General features: G+C 50.2%; 1 protein-coding gene across 2 annotated transcripts in view; it reads left to right on the plus strand.

Moving 5' to 3' along the window:
- The window catches only part of Smad7 (SMAD family member 7), a 28513-nt gene extending 16302 nt beyond the window's left edge, over positions 1–12211 (plus strand). The window contains exon 4 of one of the 2 annotated variants that reach the window (XM_087593541.1): positions 10077–12208. In XM_087593541.1, the coding sequence (XP_087449667.1) occupies positions 10077–10615 (539 nt within the window). In that variant the 3' untranslated portion in view covers positions 10616–12208. 2 annotated transcript variants of the gene reach the window in all.
- Positions 12212–27165: the final 14954 nt, after the last annotated feature.

The raw sequence follows: 27165 nt of genomic DNA on the forward strand, positions 1-27165 counted from the left end.
AGAAAGAGACTGTGTGTGGCTGCCTGCTTTGCCCTCCCTCTCACCCCCCCCCAGGTTCCCCCCCCCCACAGTGTGCTTTGTTTTGTTTTTATAACACAACAAGAGCCCTGGGGTGTGTAAAAGCATTGTTGAACACTTGCTGAGGGTAACTTGTCCAAACAGAGCAGGACGTCAGAGCAGAATGCTGTGGGCAGGTGGTGTACCCACAGAGGTTGCCTGGCCGGCGCCTACCTTGGAAACACCTCTCAGCCTGTGCCAGCCACTGGTTGGGCATCCTCTCAGCCCAGAGCAGGGGAGTCTCTCCTTCCCAACTGCTCAGGGTCCAAGACAAGCCTTGGCTCTTCTGGCTGTCTCTGCTGGAGAGGCCCGTTGTCCGTTCCTTCTCCCCCGGTGCGGGGGTATTTATGCTTCTTCCCTCTCCCAGGGGTGAAGCTGACTGAGCGGGGCTGTTCGTTTTGGGAGAAGCCAGTATGTCTGGCTTATTAATTTATCAGCCGTTTCCTGAGTTGTCCCGTATTAGGCCCTGGGTAGTGTGAAGGATCATGGTATAGGTCCCAGAGGATGGAGTTAGACAAAAAGCCTCCTTAAAGGCAGGGACAGCATCTTATAGAGTTGGTCCGTCCCACAGAGGCTCTGCTGGGATGGCTCTCTGGGCAGTGGGGCAGGCTCTTCTGTCATAAACCCTGCCTCTGCTTCTATGGAAAAGTGAACCACAGCAGTTGGTGGTGGTCTTCCCGTGGTCTGGCTTCAGCCCTCGCTGCTTGTTGCCTGACTCAAGGCGAGACGCCCACTCACCTTGCAGACCCTTGGTAGCCCCTGGGGCCACAGGCTGCTAGAAATAACCAGAGAGCTGGGCTTTTAGTGAGACCACTGAGGTGGGTGGTTGGTGTACGCACGATTGGGCAGCAGCCAAGGTTTTGGCAGCTAGAGGAGAGGTAGGATATTTTCAGAGCCTAAGACTGCTTCTGAGGTCTAACTCTTCTTGATTGGGTGAGGCCATGATTGACCTGAGGGTTGCTGGCACCTAGCATAGCAATCTAAGAATGCGTTTATCAAGGTTCTTCATTTCTAGACTGCTCTTGCCCTGTGGGCTCCCTGGGGGGACTACCCGAGGCTCCTGTGAGCTCTGAGGGCCCACTAATTGAATTATCCTAGTAGCTTCTCTGGTGTTCCTCCTCACCCCCCCCCCCCAGGAGGCGGGGAGAAGGCTGGGGAGCTGGTTTCCCTTGGAGCCGAAAGAGAAGGGACCTCTCTTTTTTACCTCAATTTTACCTCGTGGAGATGGGAACTTCTCTCAGCCAAAAGACACGCAGGTAACCAGGCCAGTAACTGCTGGCTGTTGGCTCCTGTGTTGGTTAATTTCTCCATAGCCTTTTTACTCTTTAATCTGGGACCTTTGCTCAGCCGACACAAACGAATACAGAGTCAATACAGGTGGTGGCAGGTTTGCCTGTCTGCATTTTGTGGGGCTGGGTGGGGAGTTGAAATCATTGTCCCCAGCTCCTAGGATAAGTGAAGGCCATCTAAGCTGTTTATGAACTCTGCTGTGGTGTGGAGGGACTCTTGTCAGCCCAGTGGCAGGCTGCCTGTTAGACAGCACCGGCCCTCCCCTCATTAATCAGTAACCAAGAGGGAAAGGAAAAAAGTTCTCCCTGCACTGGGTGTGCCCACTGCTTGAAGATAGATTGGCCCCATCTCCAGTTCTGGGGGTATTTCCTGAAAGAGTCAGGAGTCTCTTTCTTCACTGCTCCCCTCTCCCGTACCTTTGCTGTTCCTACAGTGTAGGTCCTAGATAGACACTGACAGGCTTGAGAGTAGGCCATATAGGAGCCATTTTTGTTTTCTCACTTTTGAGAAAAGGGCCTAGGCTTGGTCACCAAGTCCCCCTCTCACCCTTAGATCTGTGATGCTTTGACTCCTGGATTTGTGATTTGTGGGGTGGGGCAGTGCCTAGGGATTTATCGCCAGCTTTTTTATTCTAAAATAGGGTTATGGTTCTAGATACCTCTTGGCTTGCAAACTCTTCTGAGTTTTCGGGAAAATGGGGGACCCTCAGCTCAGAGTAAAGTGCCATGTGCTCACAGCACTGTTTCCATGTATTTCAGGGGAGCTTTGCTTCCTTTTAATCCACAGTTTAAAACCCTGTGTTTGAGCAGGCTCATAGCGATACATAGAAGCTTTGGAAAATGGGGATCCCTTCCCATCCTGTGCTGGGCATTGAACCCCAGGATCGTCAGCACAGTGCAAATGCTTTACCAGTGAGCTGTCTGTTTGCTTACCCTTTTCATTCTGTGGTAAAATACACTTATTTTAATCACTGATTTTTTTTTTTAACTGTATATTCCACACAGAGAAAGCAGCAGGGGGTTAGGGTGGGGGACAGCTGCTAATGTACCAGCTGGATTGGAACCCCCATCATGTGAGGCCAGAAAATGTTTAGACCTGTGGAACACTCTACAGAAGGGCAACTATGCACGGTGGACTGCAGATCCCTGTGGTACTACTCTGGTTTATAAGAGGTCTCTCCGGAGCCTTGCATTCCCATGGCCTCCCACACTGGAGGGGAGGGGTTGGGGGTTAGGTCGAGGCTCAGGTCTAGGAGGTCCTGGGTGCTTTGGGGGTAAAAGGGTTGAGATGGCTGAGCAGTGAGTGTGTCCAAGCTGGGGAGATTAGATTACAGAGGCAGACAGAAGTAATGATTAACTTTTCCAGTCTGCACACTGTCTCCAGGCTGTCTCTCTGTTGTCCCCCCCCCCCCCCCCCCCCCCCCGTAAGTACAGTGCAGCCCTGGCCCTGGCCAGCCCTGGTCCTGGGTTGTAAAGAAGAGAGGAATGAGGGCTGGGACGGAACAGGGGAGGGAGGGAGCAGTGAGGGAGCTTGCTGGAGAGGGAGGCCTTTCTTCATCAGCTCCTGCACTGGAATTTATTGGCTGGAATGCCGTAAATATTCAAAATGCTTTCCCGTCCAAGAGTTTTCATAATTGTTGTGGAACAAGGGGAGCCCAGGAAGGAGAGGGATGGATGCAAAGGTTGCTTGTTGCTCCCGATTTTTTCCTGTCATCTAAAAGTTTTCTAACCCTTTAGAAAGAACTGAGCGGACAGAGAGAGTTGGAGCCGAGAGTGGGCGGCTTTTGGGGGACTGGGGTCAGCGTGGCCTGGGACTTTTTTATTAAAGCAAAGTCGAGGGCAAAAGCAGGCAAGATGGTTTTGTGTTCCGTGCCTGAGGAGTTTTGCCCTCTTGGAAAACTGATTCTATTTATCCATTTATTCTAGAAGCAAGGTTTTTAAAGTTAGCACACAAAGTAATGAGTTTCATGGTGGCATTTCTCGGGCCTGCATTAAGAGTCTCGTTGAACTTAGCGAACTTCTAGCATGATGCTAACACACTTACTTAAAATGCTTAGTGAAAGAAGCAGAGAGGACTCTGGTGGCTTATGGCTCTGTCTGCCAGCTTCTCGGGTGTCCGTTTGTCTGTATCCAGTGCTGGCTTTGCAGTTGAGTCCAGGTCTGGAATTTGGAGCTCTCCAGACTATCTAAACACAGTGGATGGGTGGGTGGGCGAGGAGCTGAATTGAACAGGGATGTCTTTTTTTTGCACCTACAAGTGGACTTTGTCATAGCATTGGCCCACTTCTTATGTTTTTCTGGGGCCTGACTGGGTCCATACCAAGACATAAAAGTAGGAAAGCAGATAATACTGTGTAGATCTGGGGGCTCCAGATGTTTGGTTGCCCAAAATAAATAAATAAACAACAACACAAAGCCTCTCACAGGGGATGGTGGCTGAGCTGTTCTGGGGGGGAGGGTCATGGTGGGAGCTTGGTCATACGTCGAGGAGGGGGAGGGGAAAAGCCTTGTAGGCGAACTCAAGAGGTAATTAGGCTGGATAGACACTCACCGGCAGCCAGAGAAGCCATTTACTGTAAATATTATGAATGGAGTTGGCTGGGTTGGGAGGCCCCACCCTTCCTCTGAGCTTCTCCGAGCTTGGGCAGAGCCGGTCTCTCCTCAGACGGCAGCAGCAACAGCAGCCGCAGCAGCGGCAGCCGGGTACATGTTATAATTTGCATGGCTGAACACAGGGCCACAGGAAGCCGAGTCAGCCCAACTGGCGAGACAGAAAGGAGCTTTTGATTTCTGTGTCTTCCCTCTCTCGGGCCCTGCTACCCTGCATTACTTCTTCTCAATGGCTAAATGGTGCTCTAAGGAGAGAGCCCTCTGGCTAGGGGCTTCAGACTCAGGCATCATGGGTGGGGGCAGTGCCAGGGTAGCACACCTCCGAGCTAATAATCATGATTCATCATTATTTGTCTGACAGGACCGAGTTACTAATCGTCCTTCTAGACCAACAGGCTGTGTGGAAGCTTGGGTAGTCTTCAGGAGGGCAGTAGGAGAGAAACTGCTGGGTGGGTCCTGGAAATAGGGTGCCGGTAAGAGGCCTGGTTTTGTGGGGGCTCCCTTCCTTCTAAAGGAGATGAGTGAGTGACAAGAGAAAACTCCTTTGGAAATAAAAGAAACAACAAAATTGGTTTAGAAGTGAACATGGCCAAGTTTTCTTTAGGCTGTTTAGTTTATGCAAGTTAACTGTAAAACCGCCTAACTCCTTCCAGAGATTTCCTTACTTTTCTAGAAGGTAGCAGCGACACTCAGACGCGCACGTGAGGGAACTGCCCATAGTTCAGCTCACATTTGTGCTCCACAAAGTGAGGCCAGGAGGCCCATTTTGCCCAAACTGCTTTCCGATATAATTCATAGACAGATCAGAGCGATAACTCCCAGAAAGCAAGCGATGGAGTGACTCGATGGCAAGGAAGCTGTTGTACCTTCTCTCTCCTTGGCTTAAAGCAACTGGACCCTTACTCAGGTTCTCCCTGGGAGCAATAGGAGAGGACTTTCAGAATGAGGGAGTTAGTGGCCTGGGCTAGCTCACCTTTCGCTAGCCTGGGCTTGAATCCCAGCTCATTCTTTGGCTTGTGACTTGGGCCTCCTTGCTCTTGAAGGTGACGATATACCCTGCGGCCTCGGGCGGGTATCCTGGGCCTTTCGGGACATAGAAATGCCTGCTAGGTGTTAGCGCTGACCTTGAACTATCCTGCCACCTGTGTGATTGTAGGTGTGGGTCAGCATTTTCTCAGTAGTTGAGAGGTTAGAGTCGAGACTTCTGGGTGTGTGTAGCATACCATGGGATGGACTATCCATGGTCATTTTTGTATTAGGGTGTCATAATAACTCCAAGGCTGGAGACTCTTGTTTAGGATGAATTTAAGAATCCTGCCAGAGTTGGAATGGGCCATCATTGGGGGTGGGAGAGACCTTAGGAAGGGCTCATTTAGAGATCCAGCTGGATTAGACCCAAGGATCTGACTGAGCACCCTGGCCTTGGAGGAGATCCCAACATCCTCTGACCATTCCGACCATTCCTCCGAGTGTGGTGTGCGCGAGCGTGTGTGTGTGTGTGTGTGTGTGTGTGTGTGTGTGTGTGTGTGATATCTTTCTCAGTGTAGGCTGAGGCTTAGCACCCTCCGTGGTGGAGAGTTAACCCGATACATTTCAGCTTTCATAGGTTAAGTTGCCCCAAAGTCCAGAGTTCTCCCAGCTGCCTTGGGACCTTCTGGAGGTTGCATTTCTACCCCTGTTCTCTCCATTATTTGTTTGCATGGCAGGGTCAAGTCAATAAACCAGGCAGGTAACTTTGTTCGCTGTGGGGTTTGATCCTTTGCCTCATGAGGAGGAGGCCGAGTGTCTTTGTAATGATGCCGGGATCCTAGACTGGGTGTTGGGCCCTCTTCTTTTCCTCCTTTGTCCTGGAATGGCTGGAGTACACTCAGTTTCTTAATAGGGAGGAGCAGGGCCGTGGTGCTGTTAACCTTTGAGATGTCTGATGTAGAAAGGGACAACGGCTGGCGCGGCTCTTGGGTGCTGAGGACTCTTGACCTGTGGCGGGCGAGGTGCGGTACTCAATGTTTGCTCCAGGTTGCTGGCCCAGCCTTGGTGTCCACTTGTCTGCCCTTTGTTTGCCCCTGACCTTGGTGGAAAGGCCTTTGGGAGCAGCCTTGCTCCTTAGGCTCCCTTCCTGTTTGGATTGAGTGTGCAGGAGGAGCTCACGGTCTATCACACCCTCAGGTTTTGGCAGAAAAACAACCACTTTATAATCCAAGTGCCCCACAGAGGTGAGCCATCTCCCACTCCAGCCAGTGTCCTGGTAGTTGGGGACAATTAACCTTGTGAGTGCCAGTTCCAGTGACTCTGTCCATTCTGGCTTTCAGTTTTCTGTCACAAAAGGTCTAAATCCTGTGACTCTCCACGCGCCTGCTCTGTATGTGAACCCCATTGTTGGATGCATCTGTGAATTCGGAATCCCGTCATTTGTGGGCGACCTCGTAATTTCTCTTCACACCTTGAAGTTTCGGCTACCAACTTAGCGTATGGTTATTTTCGTGAGGGGGAGCGCAAGGCAAGGGTGCGAGGTTGTCCGTGTGGAGGTCAGAGGTCAGCTGGTTCTCTCCACCATCTGAGCTTCAGGGATCAAAGTCGGGGTGTCTGGCTGGGTTGTTGGCACTTCGACCTACTGGGCCCTCTCTACAGCCCTATATACCTTTAAATGGTGAGATGGTAAATTCTGTACCTAATGTGTGGCCTTGAGTGCCACTCACCCTGTGCCATTGAGGTCCAAAGTATGAGAGGCGTTCATGAGTCTGGTCTACAAGTGTTTGCTCCTCGGTGACCAGGGTTCTCGCTGGTTTTTGCTCCCTGGTGTGGTCATCCCTGTGTAGACACTGAAATCCTCCCTCTCGGGTTTCCCCTTACTACCCCTTCCCCTTAAAGGGAAGATTTTATGCGTTAGGAAAACGCGGAGGGGGAGCGGGGCAAACACCTTAATGGAATTTTAGATCTATTCAGCATTTTTCTGGTATTGCTTAAAAAAAAAAAAAAAGTCCCCACAGCTGTAATAAAAAAAATTGTGAGCAGGCATCTGATCACTGAGATTTTTACAACGTAGTTTTTCTTCTGGATGCTTGAGGATGAATGCATGCAGTTTAAACACAGGCCCCCTGTGCAGTGTCTGGGGAGGAAAAGTTGAAAAACACCGGGAAGGTTATAGAGCCGGGAGAAACTGAGGAGCGTGAGTGGGTTTGCGTCGGGAATGTGAGTAGTGAAGCCAGAGTTGGACTTCCCGCTCTCTCCTCCTCCCTTTGCGGTGACCAAGGCGATGCTGGCCCTGTCCATGTGTCCTGGGAAACTCTCAGAGAGAAATACCTACCCTGACCTTTGTTGGAAGACTGTGGGATGTGGGCGCAGTTTGGGTAACGATGTTGGGTACTTCCCATAAGTGAGCCCAAGCAGTCATTATTCAGGCCAAGGGGGACCTGCGGGAGCCGCCATGGCTTGGTACTGCTCTGGGTTCTCAGAAGGTGTGATTTCTGCTTTGGGATGTGTTCACTGAGGGCTTGCTGGAGAGGAGAGTGTGTGTGTGCTCAGAAGTAGTCTGGGCAAGAGCAAGGGGGAGGTGTAGAGCTGCCCTGTGTGCGGCTGGAGACAGGGAGGAGCAAGCAGGGGTCTCCCTGTAGTGCGTTGAGGGGACACCCACACACTACCATTTATCTGGGCTGGGCCATTAACCTCAACAGAAAAGGGCTTTTTCCTGGGGATGTCTGGCGGCAAATTGCTGGGTAAGACCGTCTGTGTAGATGAAAGAGAAACCCAGGCAAGCTTCCCTGCATCACTCCCTCTCTCCCCACAGACCTCAGGCCATCCAGCCTTGCCCAGTCTGCGCTGCCCCAGAGGCTTGCCTGGCAGACAGGACCCTCACCCCTTGCTCAGGAGGCCTGGCATGGGGAGCAACTTGATCCCAGGCTCCTCCTCCCTCTTCTTCCTTCCCCCTACCCTTGCTGTGTGGTGCCAGGTTTCAGTGGGGCTGGGCCACAAGAAACAAAGCCTTGTGAGGCCCCTCTTGAGAGTCTCCCCAACCTCCTTCCCTCCCTTCAGCCGCTCCCCGAGTCTTCCTTTCCCCCACGGCCCGGTTTCTTGACCCAAGTTTGGGACACTTTGGGGAAACACTCTTGTGTCCCGAAGTGTCTTACTTCGTTGGACTAACGTGAGGGGATGTTGGTGCGGCCTTCGAGCTGAGCTCCCTCTGCAAGAAAGTTCAGAGATTGCCTGTGCTCACTTTATTAGCAGTTGATGGATACTCTGCAGGAACAAGTTAATGCCTGATGACTCACCTTCTGCTCGGAGCCCTCGTCCCTCTCTTGTTTCTCGTCCTTTCTAGAGTGTGCGGGCACAGACACTCCACCATAAACACACACTCAGACACACATGCGGTTTGTATACTGGGTGGTGTAGGTCCATGGCGGTGGGGGCAGGGGACAGCGCAGGTTTTCGATGTCGATTTTTTTTTTTTCCCCAGTGGCCTGGGGATTCAGAAAAGGAATCCACCACCCTGTCTTGGCATCCCCTTTGTGCGTAACTGGGCGTGGATTGGGGAGGCCAGTTAGAGGGGGTGTCTGAGGTAGGGGACAGCCACTCAGGATTTGGGTGTAGGTGGCTACCTTTGTGGGTTGTACAAGTGTTCAGACTCACTCACACGTGGGACTCCGCACCCACTGCTGCTTTGAAGAAATAAAATAAGAAAGCAAGCAGCGAGCTGACTGGTTCCCAGGTCCTAACATGCCTATAAAAGTTGGAATGGATTGATGTACCAGGCTGCCCTGGGTCACCAACAAGGCTGAGTTTTCTTGGTCCTGCCCGTGGACGGGGACAGCCCTCATCATGTTCTGAGCCCAGAAACGACAAAGGCCTCGAGGACACACATCCCCCATGCAACTCCATCTTCAGGGCCCTCCAAACTTACAGGGGTGAGAGAGAGGCAGGAGGCTTCTGAATCTGCCTTGATGTTCTCCCCTCCCCCCCAACTCCTTCCCCCTCTTGCCTTCCCCCATTTTTGTTAGCAAATACAAGACTTCCGCTCTCCACCCTGCCGCCACAAACCACAGCGTTCCTGCAGCCTGGCGGGCCGGGGAGATTTATAGGCCTCAGTCTGGGGCCGGTTTTCTCTTGGCTAGAGTGAAGGGAGGTAGTAGGCTGCCCATGCAGGGGGAGGGACTTTACTTTCTTCCACATACCCCCTCCCTAAAGTTCACAGAACTCTTGTTTAGGAAAGCCAGGCCTCCAGGCTTTTGTGGGCTTGGTGGGGGGGCTTGAGGGGACGGGTAGGTGGGTGAAATGCCACAAAGGGCAGTGTGGGCTGTGCAGGGTCAAACTGGAGGAGAAGGGAGCACGTCAGGGAGACAGACCGGCAGAGGGAGTACATCAATGATGGTCACGTTTAATTTAGACATGGCATCGTCTGTCTGGGCTGGCTGTGGTCTAGGCTGATGTCCACCTGCATGTTGTAATTTGGCATTTGGCCTTGAACTAATAACCTTTTCAAAGCCTACAGGCTGCTGCTGTCCTACAGATAGAGTTGGTTTGTGTCAGGAAGATGACTTTAAAAAAAAATAACACCTTCAGACCTCAGAGTCACCCTCATCTTTATTTGTACCAGCTGACGTTCCCTGGTGAACAAGGCATGTGAGAATCGGATGACAAGCTAGTACAGAGGCTGTGTAGGCCACCTGGCTTCACAGTCTGATTGGGTCAGCACCCAGTAGGCCAGCATCTATTATCCAAGTCTTAGGGGAGCAGGGAGTAGAGAAGCTGCCCTCCAGGTTCCATCCATGGGAAGCAACTCTTAATCTAGGCCATTTCTGAGGCCTTTGTCAGTGGTCCCAAGGTCTGTGCTTCTCGGGGACCAGCAGGTGCTGATGCTGTGGGCTCAGATAAAGAGGAGAGGGAGGATGACAGCAGTAAGCCCTGTATTTTAAAGGTGGTTTAAGGCTCTTCCCCCCATTAGCACTACAGACCCTACAGCTAGTCCAGGCTTACCTCCCCCCACCCCCTGTTTATGTTTTTAGACAGCTTATGGAGACTAAATAAGCATTGAGTTCAAATGCGTACATGTGTGCCCTTTGATTCTAGAAGGAGAAAAGAACCCTGGTCTCTGTCACCACTCACCGCGTCTGACATTTTGTCTTGTAGATTCCCAACTTCTTCTGGAGCCTGGGGATCGGTCACACTGGTGCGTGGTGGCATACTGGGAGGAGAAGACTCGAGTGGGGAGGCTCTACTGTGTCCAAGAGCCCTCCCTGGATATCTTCTATGATCTACCTCAGGGGAATGGCTTTTGCCTCGGACAGCTCAATTCGGACAACAAGAGTCAGCTGGTACAGAAAGTGAGGAGCAAGATCGGCTGTGGCATCCAGCTGACAAGGGAAGTGGATGGCGTGTGGGTTTACAACCGCAGCAGTTACCCCATCTTCATCAAGTCCGCCACACTGGACAACCCGGACTCCAGGACGCTGTTGGTGCACAAAGTGTTCCCTGGTTTCTCCATCAAGGCTTTTGACTATGAAAAGGCCTACAGCCTGCAGCGGCCCAATGACCACGAGTTCATGCAGCAGCCATGGACGGGCTTCACCGTGCAGATTAGCTTCGTGAAGGGCTGGGGCCAGTGCTACACCCGCCAGTTCATCAGCAGTTGCCCGTGCTGGCTGGAGGTCATCTTCAACAGCCGGTAGTCTCCCGGTGTGGGGAGAAGAGGACAGGACGGAGGGGTGAGCCGAGCAGGCCACCGTTCAAACTACTTGCTGCTAATCTTTCATGCAAAACTCTTTCGGTCGGTTTTGTTGTTTGCCATTCATTGTTGGTTCTGTTTTGTTTTGTTTTCCTTTTTTTTTTTTCTTCCTTCTTCTTTTTCCTCCTTTCTTGTCACTCTTGTGTCCTGTGTGTCTCGTTCTTTGAGAAAATATGATGCGGATTTTTGGTTGTGTGTTTTTTTTTTTCGTTTGTTTGTTTGTTGTTGTTGTTTGTGTTTTGAGGTGGTGGTGGGTGCGGTTGGCAGGACACCCCGATACAAAAACGGGAAGCAAGAGTCAGCACTGCCAAGCGTGGTGTGCGAAAGTGGGTACCACCTTCCCCTTTGGATCAGCATTTCAGTTGTCAGTGTGTGTGTGTGAGGGGGGTGTACGTGAATGACAGATGGGGGAATGGCGTGCTTTTTTTGTGTTCTTTATGGATGTCCCCAGCTGAGAGGCTTGCAGTTCCAAGCTGTGTGTCTCTCACTGTGTGTCTCTCTCATGAGCCTTTCGGACATGCTCGGTGGGGCAGAGGCTGTACCTGGGCAGACTGGCAGCAGGTGTCCCAGCAGGTGCCGAGCTCTGCTCCGCTGAAGCTCCCCCGCCCCCGCCCCCTTCCCCACAGGACACGGGCCTATCCACAGGCTTCTGAGAAGCCAGCCTGCTAGAAGGCTGAACCAGAACCAATTGTTTTCATCCCTGTCTTACTGCCTCCTGTCACCCGCTGCCATTGTCGAAGGCTGTCTTTTTTGGCCATCTGCTCCTGGATCTCTCTTGAGATGGGCTTCCCAAGGGCTGCCGGGACAGCCCCAGTCACAGTATTGCTACCCCAGTACCTTCTCAGGCCCTTCCACCGGTCCCAGCCGTGGTTTTTTCATCAGGTTTCTCCCAGATCTGGAAAGTCAGCTCAGCACCCCATCCCCCAGCCTGTGTGCTGAGCTCTGTAGACCAGCGAGGGGCATCAGGGAGGGACCTGCTCAGTGCCCACCCACCCCCCCTTCCCGCTGAGAAGGGTGTAGCCCCGTCATAACAAAGGTACCATCGTAGGCTGGCTCCCAGCCCTTCTCTCGGCTCATACACTCGTATGATACTCTGACACTGTTCTTGGCTCAATGAGCATGCTCACACTTTAATATAAGCTATTTTTCTAACTACAAAGGTTTAAATGAACAAGAGAGGCGTTCTCATCGGAAATTTAGCATCGTAGTGCTTTGAGAGAGGAAAGGACTCCTTAAAAGAGAAAAAAAAAAGCTGAGATTTATTAAAGAAAAAAATGTATTTTATGTTATATATAAATATATTATTACTTGTAAATATAAAGACGTTTTATAAGCATCATTATTTATGTATTGTGCAATGTGTATAAACGAGAATAAAGAAAAGATGCACTTTGCTTTAATATAAACGCAAATAACATGCCAAATTAAAAAAAAAAAAGATAAACACAAGATTGGTGTTTTTTTCTATGGGTGTTATCACCTAGCTGAATGTTTTTCTAAAGGAGTTTATGTTCCATTAAACAATTTTTAAAATGTATAACTGCATCCCTTGTTGTTCAGATGCTTTTTCTTTGCTCGGAGGGAGGCTGGGAGGTTTATCAGTGGAGACAAAGGTGGATGAACGGGCCAGGAAATAAAGGCTTTGGGTTTAGTTCTCAGATCCGGGAGGACCCCACGCGCCCCAGCTACCCTTTTGTCGGGTGTGGCCCAGGTTTTCTAATTGTATATTGGGAAGTGACTGGAGGGAGCCCTGTGACTGATTCGGGGAGAAAAGCCACGCTGAGAGACTGGGAAGTAGATGGGGTCAGGGACAGAAGAGCAGGTACATCCTCAAGAACCAGGATACTTGGCCCCTGCTCTTCCCACACTGTCCTAATCCATCGTCCTCAGGGGAGGGGACTGTGGCCCCAGGAAGCGTAAAGTTCAGTGTCCATAGTGATCAGAGGGGTGCAGCTTCCACCTCCTTACCCCTCCAGTAATAATGACTGAGTCCAGGCTTCGCTCTGTCTGTTGGGACGCTCAGGACAGACAGGTTCACCCATCCTGTAGTCCAGCTCATCCTGGGGCTCTCTGTGAGGTCCCTCTTAAGAGCTCTATCTGCATACGCTGAGCTGAGACTTCCGTCCGTGTTTTAGATTTATGCCATACACATAGAGTACTAGGTGTGTGCCTGGTGCCCAAGGAGGTCAGAAGGGGATGTCAGATCCCCTGGGACTGGAGTGTGGGTGGGTGCTGGGAGTCCAACCCAGAACCTGTAAGAGCAACAAGTGCTCTAAACGGACGGACGAGCCATCTCTCCAGCTCTTTAATACTGAAAGCTTCACTGGGTGCCAGGCGTGACCCTAATTACATAGGGGCATCTTTCTCAGGACCCTGGGCAAGAATGGAGGCTTGGGGTGGGGGGCTAAGGAAATCAGTTGGCAAGTACAATTGGCTGGGCTGTAATCCTATGTGGCCAGAGTCCCATAATTCACTACCACCAGCCTGCTCTGGATTTGGGAGGCACAGACTTGAGTTCTAGAAGGAGTCTGGATTTGGATATGTAGTGTGAGTTCTGGTGGGGTGGCTGGCCGGTTAGGGAGGCTGTCAGAGCACTTAGCGATCTGGCGTTAGTAGACGACTGTTCCAGCCTCCCTTGAGGGTCTGTCTGGCTCTGAGGAGGGGGGTGGGGAGAGCAGAGTTGTGTTAGCTTTAGTGTAGCCTGAAAGTAACAACTTGGTTGGGCTCTGACCTTTTTTCAGTGTCCTGAGGACTGCCCAGACGGTCTCTATGATCAGCCTCCCTGTAGGTACACACCATCACCCCCGTTGCTGGTCAGGCCATTTCTTAAGGTTCCTCCACAGGAAGGTTTAGGTCTGGTTTCATCACTCAGCTGTCTAATCTGGGTAGAGCAGGGCTAAGGTGAGCAAGGCAGGTGCACGCGTTTTCTTAAGTAAATTCTGGTTTGAGAGGACAGACGCCATTTGACCTCTAAGCCTGGTTCCCAGTATTTGCGCTGTTCGTTTACACCGAGGATTCTCCTAAGATCATGCCATACGGCAGCGGATGCTGGTGGATCTCCCCAAAACAGAGTCTTCAGAAGGTAAATGATCTGCCTCAGACCACCCAACCCTACACGGCTCCTGATGCACACCCAGATGACACAGTCCAGAGTGACAGGAATCTCTGTTGGTCTGTGTATTCCCAACGGTTCAAAGAAAGTGGGCTCAAGCTTGCCGCCACTCCAGGTGTGTCGAGGGCAAGCAGGGTGCCTAGGACAGGGCACGCAAAAGATGGCTCACAGTTACAGCCTTGGGAATCGGGCACAGGTGGGTTGGAGCGCTCATTTGGGTGACCCCCCTCCCCCATTATGAAACATAAACAGACCTTCTGCCTGCCCTGTGGGGCTGCAATGGAGATTATTGAGAAAATACATCCAAAGTGCTGGCCGAGCCACGTGGGAGTGGAACTGCGGCTACGTTTTGACCTACAGACGCCAACAGTTTCATTCAGTTAAATCAATTGAAATGATCAGTCAAGCGAGTGGAGATTAGGAGTCCCCAACCTTCATCATTCTCTAGACGTGTCTAGACATCCGCTAGACAGGGCTGACAGTGTCCTCAGGGTGGTATGCACAGCGAGGGGGCTGAGAGGAGATAGTAAGTGGGTTGTGGGGATGGTCAACACTGGGGCGAGGCCCTTCCGTTTAGGACGCCATCAAACTGTTGAACACAGGCCAGGCAGAAGGCAAGGCCAACAGAAGCCATGGCTCGAAAGCCAGGGTGGACTGCCTTCAGGCAGCGTGGACGGAGGCTGTTTGGGGAGCAGCCTGCACAGTACAGTCCCGGTTTCCTGGCTGTGGAACAGCAGGCCCGAGCTGCCAACTCAGCACTTTTCCCTCAGCCAGAAGTGCCCCCCTCTCTTCTGAAAGTAATGATTTTCTAAAAATGGATTCCTTCCCCTCCCCCAACTGCAATTAATCTACTGAACACAAAGTGGCCGCTGGAGGAGGCTTCTGGAGAGTTCGGACCAGTGCTCGCTCTTTGATTAATTCGGGGATGATTTAGTGATGGGGAGGGCTGAGGAGGGATAGGGGAGTGCACACAGCTTCTGTGGGGACAGGCTGGGTCCACTGTGGGATCTACACAGCAGCTGTCAGACGCACGAAAACTCAGCCAGGATCCTCTTTCCAGTGAGTCCATACCAGTGGTTCTGGGTATTTGAGAGCCGGGCACAGGCTCCAGCTTCCGACCTCCTTTCCTGAACACCAAAAGCTGAAGATAGACGTGGGGCTGACATTTTCATAGAAGCTTTGGCGGAAGGGATACCAGACACATGGGGGATGCTTCCTCGTTTCTGAGGGTAACAGTAAATGGTGGCTCCAGACCTGCCAGTTTCTCTTCTCCTGTGGGCACTTTGGTTTCAAGTATGAGCAGAGCACTGGCCCTGCTGAGAGCACAATGATTGCAATCGTCACCAGGTGTCCCAGCCCCCCTCTCCTGTCTTATTCTGCTAGGTTTTTCTTCACGGTATCGGCATCCAACGTGGCGTACTGTGTGTACGATTGTCTGTCTCTCGTTTTCTTGTTGGTTTGGTTGCCGGTGCACTCCTGTGGCACAGTGTAGACTCGATGACTGTTCGTCTTTGCTCCCTGGCATCTAGAGTGATGCCCGGCAGCATAGTAGACCCGGCAGGTACTGTTTAAATAAGTTCATGTGCAGTGACTGATTTTCCAGGGGTACGGGGAGGTGCATTCATATCTGTGCCAAATTTTCCAAGGACAGTGGGCATCTGCTTACTTTCAGATACCTCATGAAAGCAAAGAGGTTGCTCTTGTGATTTTCTTTCCAAAAAGATGACTGAGAGGCTCTCCCTCTTGGGGTGGTAGTAACTACCGAAATCACCAGAATAAGGACACAATAACAACTCAGGGGCTGGCAAGATGGCTGGGGGGGGGGGTAAAAGTGCTCGCCACGTGATGTGCTTGAATTCGTACGACTGTGGGACTTTTTAAAGCAAGTCTGTAAAATGGTTTACGCCGTGATGTTTATATTAATGTGAGATCTTGGGGGGATTGCCAAGAAAGGAAAGGTTATGGCTTTACTTTGTGTTTGTGTGACAGGTTGACAGAGTATGAATTGTGCTGAATAGTTTTAAGGCTAGCTTGATACAAGCGTTCGTTAGTCCTTTGAGAGGAGGGAACCTTAATTAAGAAAATGTCTCCGTGAGATCAAGCTATAGGCAGAACTTCAGGACATTTTCTTTTTTTTTTTTCTTTTTTTTTTTTTTTTTTTTCGGAGCTGGGGACCGAACCCAGGGCCTTGCGCTTCCTAGGTAAGCGCTCTACCACTGAGCTAAATCCCCAGCCCCTTTCAGGACATTTTCTTAATTAGTGAATGATGCGGAAGGTGCCATCCATGGGCTGCTGGTTCTGTGTTCTGAAGGAACCACGAGGACAAGTCAGTCAGCACCACCCCTCCATGGCCTCTGTGCCAACTCCTGCCTCCAGGTTCCTGCCCTGTTTGAGTTCTGACTTCCTTCAATGATGAACAGTGATGTGGAAGTGTGAGTATGTCCTTTACTCCCCAAGTTGCTTGGGTCATGGTGTTATGCCGTAGCAATAGTAACCCTACCTAGGAGGACAGCATGCAAACCCAATGATCTGGATTTGATCCTAGAACCCATGCAAAGATAGAACGAGAGAATAGATTCTAGAAAGCTATCCTCCTCTGTCTTCCACGTGTATGTTCAGATCATGGGCACACATGCAAAAGCAATAAAAACAAAACAAAACAAACCCAGCTTGTATTTAGAGAGCACAGTGTGTGAGGGAAAGATTCTGCAAGTTGTGTTGTGTGGTCTTTAAGAGAAGAAAAGCTGTCATTAGCCCATTTTACAGATGAGGATGTGGAGGCTCATGAGTGACCCACAGGAGAGAGTGGAAGTCTGTTGCATCCCAAGCTTTGCTGTGGGTCTTGAACCCCAACAGGAGGCTCCCACTGACTACAGGAGGGGAGGAGCTGTGCAGCGAGGGCTGCTCCACGGCTAGATTGTCCTGCCTCATCCGAGCCGGGGCTGTAACCTTTGCTTCACACAGGTGTCGTGGCATCAGCACCAAGTCTAATGACACACTTCAGCCATTGAAATGACAGTGCCCAGGTGACTTGTCCCCGCCCGGTGTAATGCCCGAGCTGGGATGAAGACTGGGGAGTTGAAAGGGCTGGGCTGGCTGCTGACCTTAGGTAGCAGAAGGGCATGTGAGGGACATGGAGGATTTTAACTTGTTCCAAAGAACAAGCCAGGTGTGTTATTGAATGTCTCCGATCTCCTGAATTCAGGAGAAGCTAGAGTCCAAGACAGCCAGGGCTATAGAGCAAGACTCTGTCTTACAACAACAACAATGATACCCAAAAGGTATAAAATGAAAAACAAAAAGTCAAAGTGACCCAGAGTCTCACAACTTAAAGCGTCTCTGTAGCTGCTCTCCAGAGGTGACTGGACTGGAGACCTTTGAGCGCTGCCTTTCTGAATTCCGCCCGTGCTCATCAATCTGTACAGACATGATTCCCCCCGCCTTATTTTATTAGATTTTTTTTTTTTTGGTTCTTTTTTTCGGAGCTGGGGACCGAACCCAGGGCCTTGCACTTCCTAGGTAAGCGCTCTACCACTGAGCTAAATCCCCAGCCCCTAGATTTTTTTTTTTAAACTTACATTTCTACTGTTATCCCCTTTCCTGGTTTCCTGTCCATAAACCCCCTATCCCATCCCCCTCCCTCTTCTTCTATGAGGGTGTTCCCCTACCCAAATACCCACCCTTTCCTGCACCCTCCATCAACATTCCCCTACGCTGGGAGGTCCAGCCTTGGCAGGACCAAGGGCTTCTCCTCCTATTGGTGCCCAACAAGGCCATCCTCTGCTACATATGCAGCTGGAGCCATGGGTCTGTCCTCGCATACTCTTTGGTTGGTGGTTTAGTCCCTGGGAGCTCTGGTTGGTTGGCATTGTTGTTCTTATGAGGTTGCAAGCCCCTTCAGCTCCTTTAATCCTTTCTCTAGACATGATTTTGACAAGCGGAGTTGTATTGGCCTGCGACCTGTTTTTGTCCCCCAATGACACATCCAGGACATTTTTTTTTGTAGGTCATTCATTTTCGTAGTTGTCTAGTACTGGAGCTGAAATGTCAGATGCCAGTGTTCACTTGAACGATAATGCCACTTAGTATTGAGTAGGACTACCAGCGTGGACTGGGCACTTTCTGGTGATGGTGGTGGGCATGAACCTGGCTTAACTGCTGTTGGAAAACATTCGGCTGGCAGGCTTTGCCAAAGTTAAAATAACACTGGCATCTGAAATGTATTTTCATATTTTTCAAAAGACATGTAGAAGTATCTTCATGGCAACGGCGATCCAAGGAGCCCTAACCTCGGAATGACTTAAAGATTTATTTAATGCATATGAGTACACTGTAGCTATCTTCAGACACACCAGAAGAGAGCATCCCATTACAGATGGTTGTGAGCTACCATGTAGTTGCTGGGACTTGAACTCAGGACCTCTGGAAGAGGTCTTAACCTCTGAGCCATCTCTCCAGTCCTCAGAATAACTTAAAACACCCATTAAAAGTACAGCGGTTGTATAATGTATGAAGCTCACCAAGAAGTAACAGGAATGAGAGTCCTATGACCACGCTGCTCACCTAACAGATTTTGAGGAGAAGGTGTCTGACTTCAAGGAGGGAACCTTGATGATAATCACCACGGTGATTCTGACGATCTCAATGCTGTGTTAAAGACGCCACACACCAGGCTGGGGATGTCAATCAGCAGTAAAAGGCTTGCCTAGTGTGCTAACTGCCCTAGGTTTCCTGAGTTGCATTCCCCTCAGTAAAGAAGAAAACAAGAAACAAAAGACAAGAACACCCCCCTCATAAGGGATGGTTTCGTTCACGTGAAGTTCAAAGTGAGGTGAAACTAATTTTTGCTGTCAGACAGCAGGAAGGGGACAAGAGGAGAGCGTTGGCTCTTTGGATTCTGTTTCTCTGTCTGGGGTTGGTCACATGTGGCACAGTTTGTAAAAATGATTTGTGTACATTTCTTCACACATGTAATAATTCAGCTAGTCTGTTCTTTTAGCAGCAGAGAGGACTGTGGCTGCCTGCCCGTAACTCTAACCCTCAGAAGATAGAGCCTGGGGATCCCCAGAGCAAATTGGCTCGTCAGGACTAGCCGCTCTGAGTTTGATTGAGAGACCCTGCCTCGATGAAGAAGGTGGAAAATGTGATCAAGTATGATTTCTTTTTTTTTTCTTTTTCTATTTTTCGGAGCTGGGGACCGAACCCAGGGCCTTGTGCTTGCTAGGCAAGCGCTCTACCACTGAGCTAAATCCCCAACCCCTCAAGTATGATTTCTGACATCAACTTCAGGCCTTCACATACACCCACATGCATGTGCCTCCACACATACAAACATGCAAACACATATGAGCAACACACACACACACACACACACACACACACACACACACACACAGGAAAATGAAAAAATAAAAATAAAAACAGTGGAGTCACTCAATCCCCTTCAAAAAAGTCAGTCTCATTTTCCCAAGCTTGCCTCTGCTCTCTTGTCTTCCCCCACATTGCCAACTGCACCCACAAGAGGACCTTCATTAACACGGTGGGGCAGGGACAGAACAACACTGACACTACTGGTTTGGGACTCCCTGGACCCTGGGGACCAGCCTCTGATGGGGGTGAGAGGGTAAGGAGCCTTGGTGGACAGTGTGCATCTGGGTTGGGGAGGAGAGAAGACAAGGAAGAGAGAGGAAGAGGCACAGCGGTGGTGACTGTTCACATGACTTTGGAGGGCACTGACAGACATTCTTGTGGGGGCACAGCTTTGTAGATGGCAGCTTCCAAGTCCCAGCTATTACATACAAGGACAGACACATAGGCAGCGACAGCTGCTAGCAGCAACAGGGTGGTGAGTGTTACCTGTGTTAAAAATCTGTTTCTTTGTATCACTTCCTTGCGCCTTTAAACACGTGGCGTTCCAGTTCATATTCATGTACCTGTTGGAGAGCCAGGAGTACACAGGAAGCCTCTACCCTTACAATACACATACACATACACACACTCACATAGATATACTTGTACTCACAAACACACACACACTCACACAGACATATAGACACACACTCACAGACACTCACACGGACATACACATACAGATACTCAGACATACTCACAAACACACAGACACACACTCACAGAGACACACACAGACATACACGCACAGAGACACAGATATACTCACAAACACAGGTACACACTCACAAAGATATACACTCACACAGACACACACACAGACATACACATACAGATACTCAGACATACTCACAAACACACAGTCACACACTCACACAGACACACACAGACATACACACACAAACACACACAGTCTCACACACAGACACACACACAGACATACACATACAAACACAGTCTCACACACAGACACACACACACAAACACACACACACACACACTGAATTTTGATTGGCGTTTGCTCTTTGTGGACTGTGGGACCCTGGCACACCAAGAAGATGTAGTGGCCTTCACAGTGCCTCAGTTGATGAACAGCCAGGTGTGCAACCAAACTTACAGGTGCTGTTTTATTTATTATTTGGGAGATGCTCAAAATGGTCATTTGTTTATTATTATTTTATTTTAATTCCCTATTTAAAAATCAAATAGAGGCAGGGGATGTAGTGAGAGCATTCGTGCAGGGCTCTGGATCCAGTCCCCAGAACACAAAGGCAAGTTCACATAGGAAAAGGAGAAATAGTTTAAGCGTCACCTCCAGATGGACAAAAATCTCACCTCCGATCCCAGCCATCGCTTAGAAAGTCACCTCATCCTTTCTCCCGTTGTTCTTATGTCCCCTCCACAAGCTAGGTGCTCACAAGAACCCTGCTGAGGGGATATTTGTTATAACATGATACTAGAATGTCCTTTAAATTCTTGTCACTTATTTTATATGTATAGATGGTTTCCCTTCATGTTATCTTACACGCATGCAGTGCCCATTGCGGTCAGAAAAGGAGGTCGGATCCTCTGGAACTGGAGTTATAGATGCTTGTGAGCCGCCAAATGGGTGCTGGGAACGAAACCCTGGTTCTTTGGAAGAACAACCTGTGTTCTCAATGGCTTAGCTATCTCTCTCTAGCCCCAGAGTGTGATTTTTTTTTTAAGTGCCCCGCTCTACCGCTGAGCTTCATATTCTCTGTCAGTAAACTGAGTGACTTTGTCTCCGCCCTACATGGCCATAACCGCATGCTGCACACCTAGCCACGCTCCCCCAGTGCAATGCTCCCCTGTCTCCTGAAATCCATCTCTTCCCTCATTGGCTTTGGTTTTAACCAACGCTCTCATTTGCCACGGAAGAGCAGAGAGAGGAAATCAGGTAGCAGAGGCCGGGTGCTGCCCCAGCTAGCCTTGCCCCTTGTCACCTCACCTCAGCCCTTTGTCTTCCTACTGTTCATGGAGAGGATCCCTGTGAGGGCCACTGCCTAACCCCTGCCCTGGGGTAGGTTCCACGCTTAGTGCAAGGACATGTGCCACGAGTTGTCTGTTTGTTCACTCTCACGGGAGCAGTGAGGGTTTTGAGGCAGGGCCAGGATGCAATCAACAGGACATGCATTTTTGTTAATCTGATCACAGTCGCCTGGGCTCTGCCTGGGAAAGTTTCCCTTGCTGGGTTTTCTGGAAGGGCACAGATCAGATTCCTGCTTTCCCAGCTTTCCAGTGGCCAGCAACTGGCCCATCAGATGCCCCTGCCATTTTGGAGTCAGGATCTGGCAACAGGAGAAACAGAATCATCCTGCAGAATCACAGCCATGCACTGCTTTGAGGGGGACAGCAGGGGCCACAGAATGAGAGGAGAGTCAGTTTAGTCCCTACTGCAGATGTCAATGGGCAGAGAAGAGCCACCTGGGGTTCTGTGACGTCAGGTCAGCAGAGCCCTTGAGAGATCAGCGTGAGGTATGACTTGACAGTCATCCTTACCATGGAGAAACTTTGTAACTTGCTTCTGTGACTCCCTTAGGGTCCCTTGTGACTTTTTCTTTTGTACTTAGCCATAATAATGTATTTTTACAACCAGGAAGACTGACCATGGCTAGAGTTTGGGGTACTGGGCAAGGTTGGTTAAAAAGGCATTCCCCTTGGGACAGGAGGGCGCGGATTGTCTGTGCCTCACCACGGTGTTGTAACCATGACATCCTCCTACACAGGCCACTCTGCACCGACAGATTGGTAAAGTTATTTCTGCCTCTGGGACTATTTCAGGAAGACCCAGCCTGGACTAAAGCCATCCTAGGCAAAAAAACCTCATTCATGAGATCTATGCTGCTTCCTAAGACAGGGCACTGCTGGGAGCAGCAGGACCGGGAAGCCTGGTTTCTTCCTTATTCTCCTGCCATTAACCCCTCCCTCACGAGCTTGGGTAAGTCCTAGTCCCCAAGGCTCAGTGTCCTCCCCAAGATACTTCGATGTGTGCAGGAAGCTGATAGGCCTTTTCTGGTGTGCAAGCTTCCTATTGGAAAAGCACCAGGGCCCTGCCCTGCGTCCCCCTCCAACCCCCAGTACCTTTGATACCCTTTGCCTTCCTGCCAACCTGTGTCTCTCCATCTCTACAAGTATGTGTGAAGAAAGTGTGGTTGGCGGGACCAGGGAGTGGCTGACTATATCAGTGGGTGCAAAGTGGGGGTTGAGGACCCTGTACCGAGTTTCTCCTTGGGTCCTGGACCATGCCCGTTTTTTCCTCCTTGTCTCACCTTTTGAAAACTCAGTTAATCTTTCCTTGGTCTTTGAGGAACAGCTAAAAAAAGGGGAGCGAGAAAGGCCCAGGACCAGGGGATGAGGAAGGAGAGCAGAGAGGCAGCTGGCAGCCACCTTCTGGAAAGCCCCCCTCAACTGAGCCCCGTGAAGGCCAAGGAGGCCCCGTCTCCAGTCCATTTCCCTTGAACTGGAGCCAGCGGTCCTCACGCATTACTCATTGGCGGGGCGGCCCTGGCCCCAAGCCAAGGAAAACAAGCCTCCAGCCTGCCTGGTGGCTGGTTGGCCTGGGCTTGGGAGGGGAGGGAGGTGCCCGCATTACATCCAGCTTGCTTGGTCCTCCTGCAGCTCAACCCACCCTGACTCGAGGCTCAAGCTCTGGCCCAGCCTTCTCCAGTTGGGCCTGATGGTATCCCGGAAGCCCACCCTGCTGAGGCTTTGCAATGATGCTCCTAGTGATGCTTCAGCAGCCCCTTCTCTGCCAAGGGAAGGCTGTGATCCCTACTTAAGCGGCCATAGCAGTAACTTCGCCCCGTGGCTGCCCCTGGCCTCACCAATGCAGACGGAGAGGGAACCCTGCCCTTCCCCAGCTCTGGGTCTGCTTCTCGAACATCTTTCTGAGTGACTCGCTTTAGTAAGGATGTTCGTTGCTACTACACAACAGCTGACTTGTGGGGCTTCTCGAAGGATGGAGTCCGGGTGGTTGCAGAGAGGAAGAGCCTGGTGTTGGACACCATCGCAGGAGCTGAGATGATGAATTTGAAAACAGGACGTGGAAGGGAGTGGGATGAAGAGAACACTGGTGGCTTTGAACATGCCCATTCCAAGTCTGTCTTCAACCCTACTCTTGACCCGTCTACAAGTACATCCACCTACCTACCTGTCTGCCCACACCGCCCACAGAGCTGTCCAAATACACACCTACTGCTGCACACCTATCTGTCTACATACCCACACACTCATCCACATATTTACCTACCCATCCATCCACCTACCCATCTATCTTAGCCCCATAGCCATCTATCCACAAATCAAGCCCCACCCACAAATCCATATACTCTATCCATCTGCCTACCCACACACCTGCCCACACATCTGCATACCTACACAACTGCCCACAGACCTGTATATCTACACACCTGCATACCCGCACACCTGCCCACACACCTGCATACTTACACACCTGTCCACACACCTGTATACTCACATACCTGCATACCCACACACTTAACCATACACCTGCATACACTCACACCTGCATACTCACACACCTGCATACTCACACACATGCCCACACATCTGCATACCCATCCACACACCTATCCACACACCAGCATACCCACACACCTGCACACCCACAGACCTGCAAACCCACACACCTGCATACCCACACACCTGCACACCCACACACCTGCACACCCACACACCTGCACACCCACACACCTGCACACCCACACACCTGCACACCCACACACCTGCACACCCACACACCTGCACACCCACACACCTGCACACCCACACACCTGCACACCCACATACCTGCATACCCACACACCTGCACACCCACACACCTGCACACCCATACACCTGCACACCCACACACCTGCATACCCACACACCTACATACCCACATACACACACACACACACATACCTGCATACCCACATTTGGCCTACACACCTAGCCACACATGCAAATACTCTCTCATCTACCACCCACTCCTGACATCACCTCATCTACACATCTGTCCACACTCATCCACATACCCATCCGTGCACCCATCCACCCACTTATCTGCCCATCCACACACCTACCTACTCATGCACCAACCCAACCACCCACACACACCTACACAGCCACACACCCATCCATGTACCCACCGACCACCCACCCAGCCATCGATCTATCCATCCCACGCACCACCCATCTGCTTACCTGTGTACTGTCTAGCCACCCACCAGTTCACACTTGTCTACCTAGCCTCACATTCATCCGTTCATCTGTTCATCCATACCCCTTCCACACTCATGCGCTCTCCCACCCATCCATCTGTCCATCAAAGCTACATGAACCTATGGAGAACCTGAGCCAAGTCTCACCTGACCCTTTCATACACAACCTGGCTCATAGGAATCTGAGTAAGTGTTTGCTTAAAATAAGTGGTAGAGAGGAGACTGGCACTTGCCCCAAGGGAGTTCTTCATCTTGGGGAAGGAACAAATAAAAGTGCTTCAAAGGAAGACATCAGGCTGCCAGGAAAAACAAAGACTGTGGACTCTGCTGTGTAACCCCAAGCAGGTAATTAGATCTTTCTGTGTTTGAGTGGCTGCATCTATAAAGTGAGGGCATAGTCATGTCTACCTCATAGGGCTGCCCACTACTGTTTTATAATGAGCAGAGCCAGAGTTTTAATATTGACACAGACTTCTATTCCATAGTCAATATTTAGTTTCATCTGTCCCTACGCAGAAGTGTGAGTTTTCTCACGGTCTTTATTGAGATATAGTTCACATGGCCTACGCTGCCTGCTTGAAGCTCACAGTGCAATGGCTTTGAGTACTCAGCCTTATTTCGTGAACAGCCTTCTCCACCCTGACCTTGTCACTCCTAAAACAACCTTGTGTACATTAGCTATTGTTCCTCTTCCTCCCTCAATCCCTTCTCCCCCACCCCAGCCCCCACCCCCAGCCCCCACCCACGCCTAGGCTACCTCCCATGTACTTCTGATCACACTGGCCTGGAACTCATTACGCTGTTAAGCTCCCGGGGAAGCTCAGGCTGGCCTCAAACTCCTCTTCAGCCTCCAGAGTGCTAAGATTATAGGCACGGGCTTCCGTGTCTGCCTCATTAGTCACTGTTTGAGCAGTCATTCTAGTGGAGAGCCTTGGTGTAGTTTTGACATTCTCTCTTTGTCTCTGTGTCTCTCTGTGTCTCTGTCTCTGTCTGTCTGTCTCTGTCTCTCTGTCTCTGTTTGCCTCTCTCTCTCTCTCTCTCTCTCTCTCTCTCTCTCTCTCTCTCTCTCTCTGAGACAGAGTTTCTCTGTCTATCTTTGGCTGTCCTGGAACTCATTTTGTAGACCAGGCTGGCCTCGAACTCACAGAGATCCATCACCTCTGCCTCCTAAGCATTGGGATTAAAGGCGTGCACCACAGCTACCTGACTTCTTTCTTTTCTTCTCTCTCTCTTTCTTTCTTTTAGACAAGATTTTAAATTATTTGATTTTATGTGTATGAGCATTTTACATACATGTATGTGTACCACATGTGTGTATTGTCTATGGAGTCCAGAAAAGGGCTTTGGATCTCCTGGAACTGGAGCTACAGACTGTTATGAGCCACTATGTGGGGCCGGGACCTGAACCCGGGTCCTCTGCAATAGAAGTCAGTGCTTTTAATCTCTGCGCCATCTCTTTAGCCCCAAGACTGTTTTATGTTTGTTTAAGATTTTTTGCACTTACTCTGTGTGCGTGTGTGTGTGTGTGTGTGTGTGTGTGTGTGTGTGTGTGTGTGCATGCTGTGATGGTCAGAGAACAATTGGAGGATTTGTCCTCTCTTTTCACCATGTGGATCCCTGGATATAGAACTCAAGTAGTCAGATGTAACATTTATTTTTCTCCCTTGACGCTAATTTTTTTAAATATTTATTTATTTATTTATTTATTTATTTATTTATTTATTTATTTATTTATATGTGAGTACACTGTCACTCTCTTCAGACACATCAGAAGAGGGTATCAGATCTCCATTATAGATGGTTGTGAGGCACCATGTGGTTGCTGGGAATTGAACTCAGGACCTCTAGAAGAGCACTCAGTGCTCTTAACCGCTGAACCATCTCTCCAGCCCCACGTTCACTTTTTTGACAAATGTTGCTCAGTCTCTTTCTGTGTCCTCATTGGCCACTGGATTATCTTGGAGGACTTTCTACTTATATCTTTTCTCCTTATTTTGTTTTGATCGTGGCAGGGTCTCTCTCTATGTAGCCTTGGTTATCCTGGAACTCACTGACCATGTAGACCAGGCTGGCCTGGGAATCACAGAGACCCATTTATCTCTGCTTCCCAAGTGCTGTGATTAAAAGTGTATGCCACCATACCTGGCCCTTGTCTAAGTTTTAAAGAATCATTTTTTTTTTTATTTTATGTATACGAACATTTTGGCAGTATGCATGTTTGTGCACCCCGTTTGTGCCTGGTGCCCGTGGAGGCCAGAAAGAAGTGTCAGATCCCCTGGCACTGGAATTAAGGGTGGTGGTGAGCCACCATGTGGTGCTGAGAACTGAACCCGTGTTACAAGGACAACAAGTATTTCTTCACGGAACCATCCGTTCGGTCTTCCTTGTGTATTTCTGATTGCGTTCACTGTCTTGTTCTCCAGCTATGGGCGTTAGTGTTTTAAAAAAATGTTTATTTCTTTATTTTTAGTTCACGTATGTGAGTGCTTGGTCTGCATGTGTGTAAGTGCGTCAAGTGTGTATGCTGGTCATATCGACGTTGGATCCCCTGGAGCTGGAGTTACACAAAGGACCTCGAGCCACCATGCAGGTGCTGGGAATCAAAGCTAGGGTTTCTTCTGCAAGAGCGCTGAGTGCTATTAACCTCGGAGCCATTTCTTCAGCTCCTTATGCCAATTCTAAGAGTTTTCTAATCAACTTGTCAGCGTCTCCATACAGAAGTCAGCTGGA

The sequence above is a fragment of the Rattus norvegicus genome, chromosome 18, assembly GCF_021556685.1.
Source record: "Rattus norvegicus strain SHRSP/BbbUtx chromosome 18, alternate assembly SHRSP_T2T, whole genome shotgun sequence".
Taxonomy (NCBI): domain Eukaryota; kingdom Metazoa; phylum Chordata; class Mammalia; order Rodentia; family Muridae; genus Rattus; species Rattus norvegicus.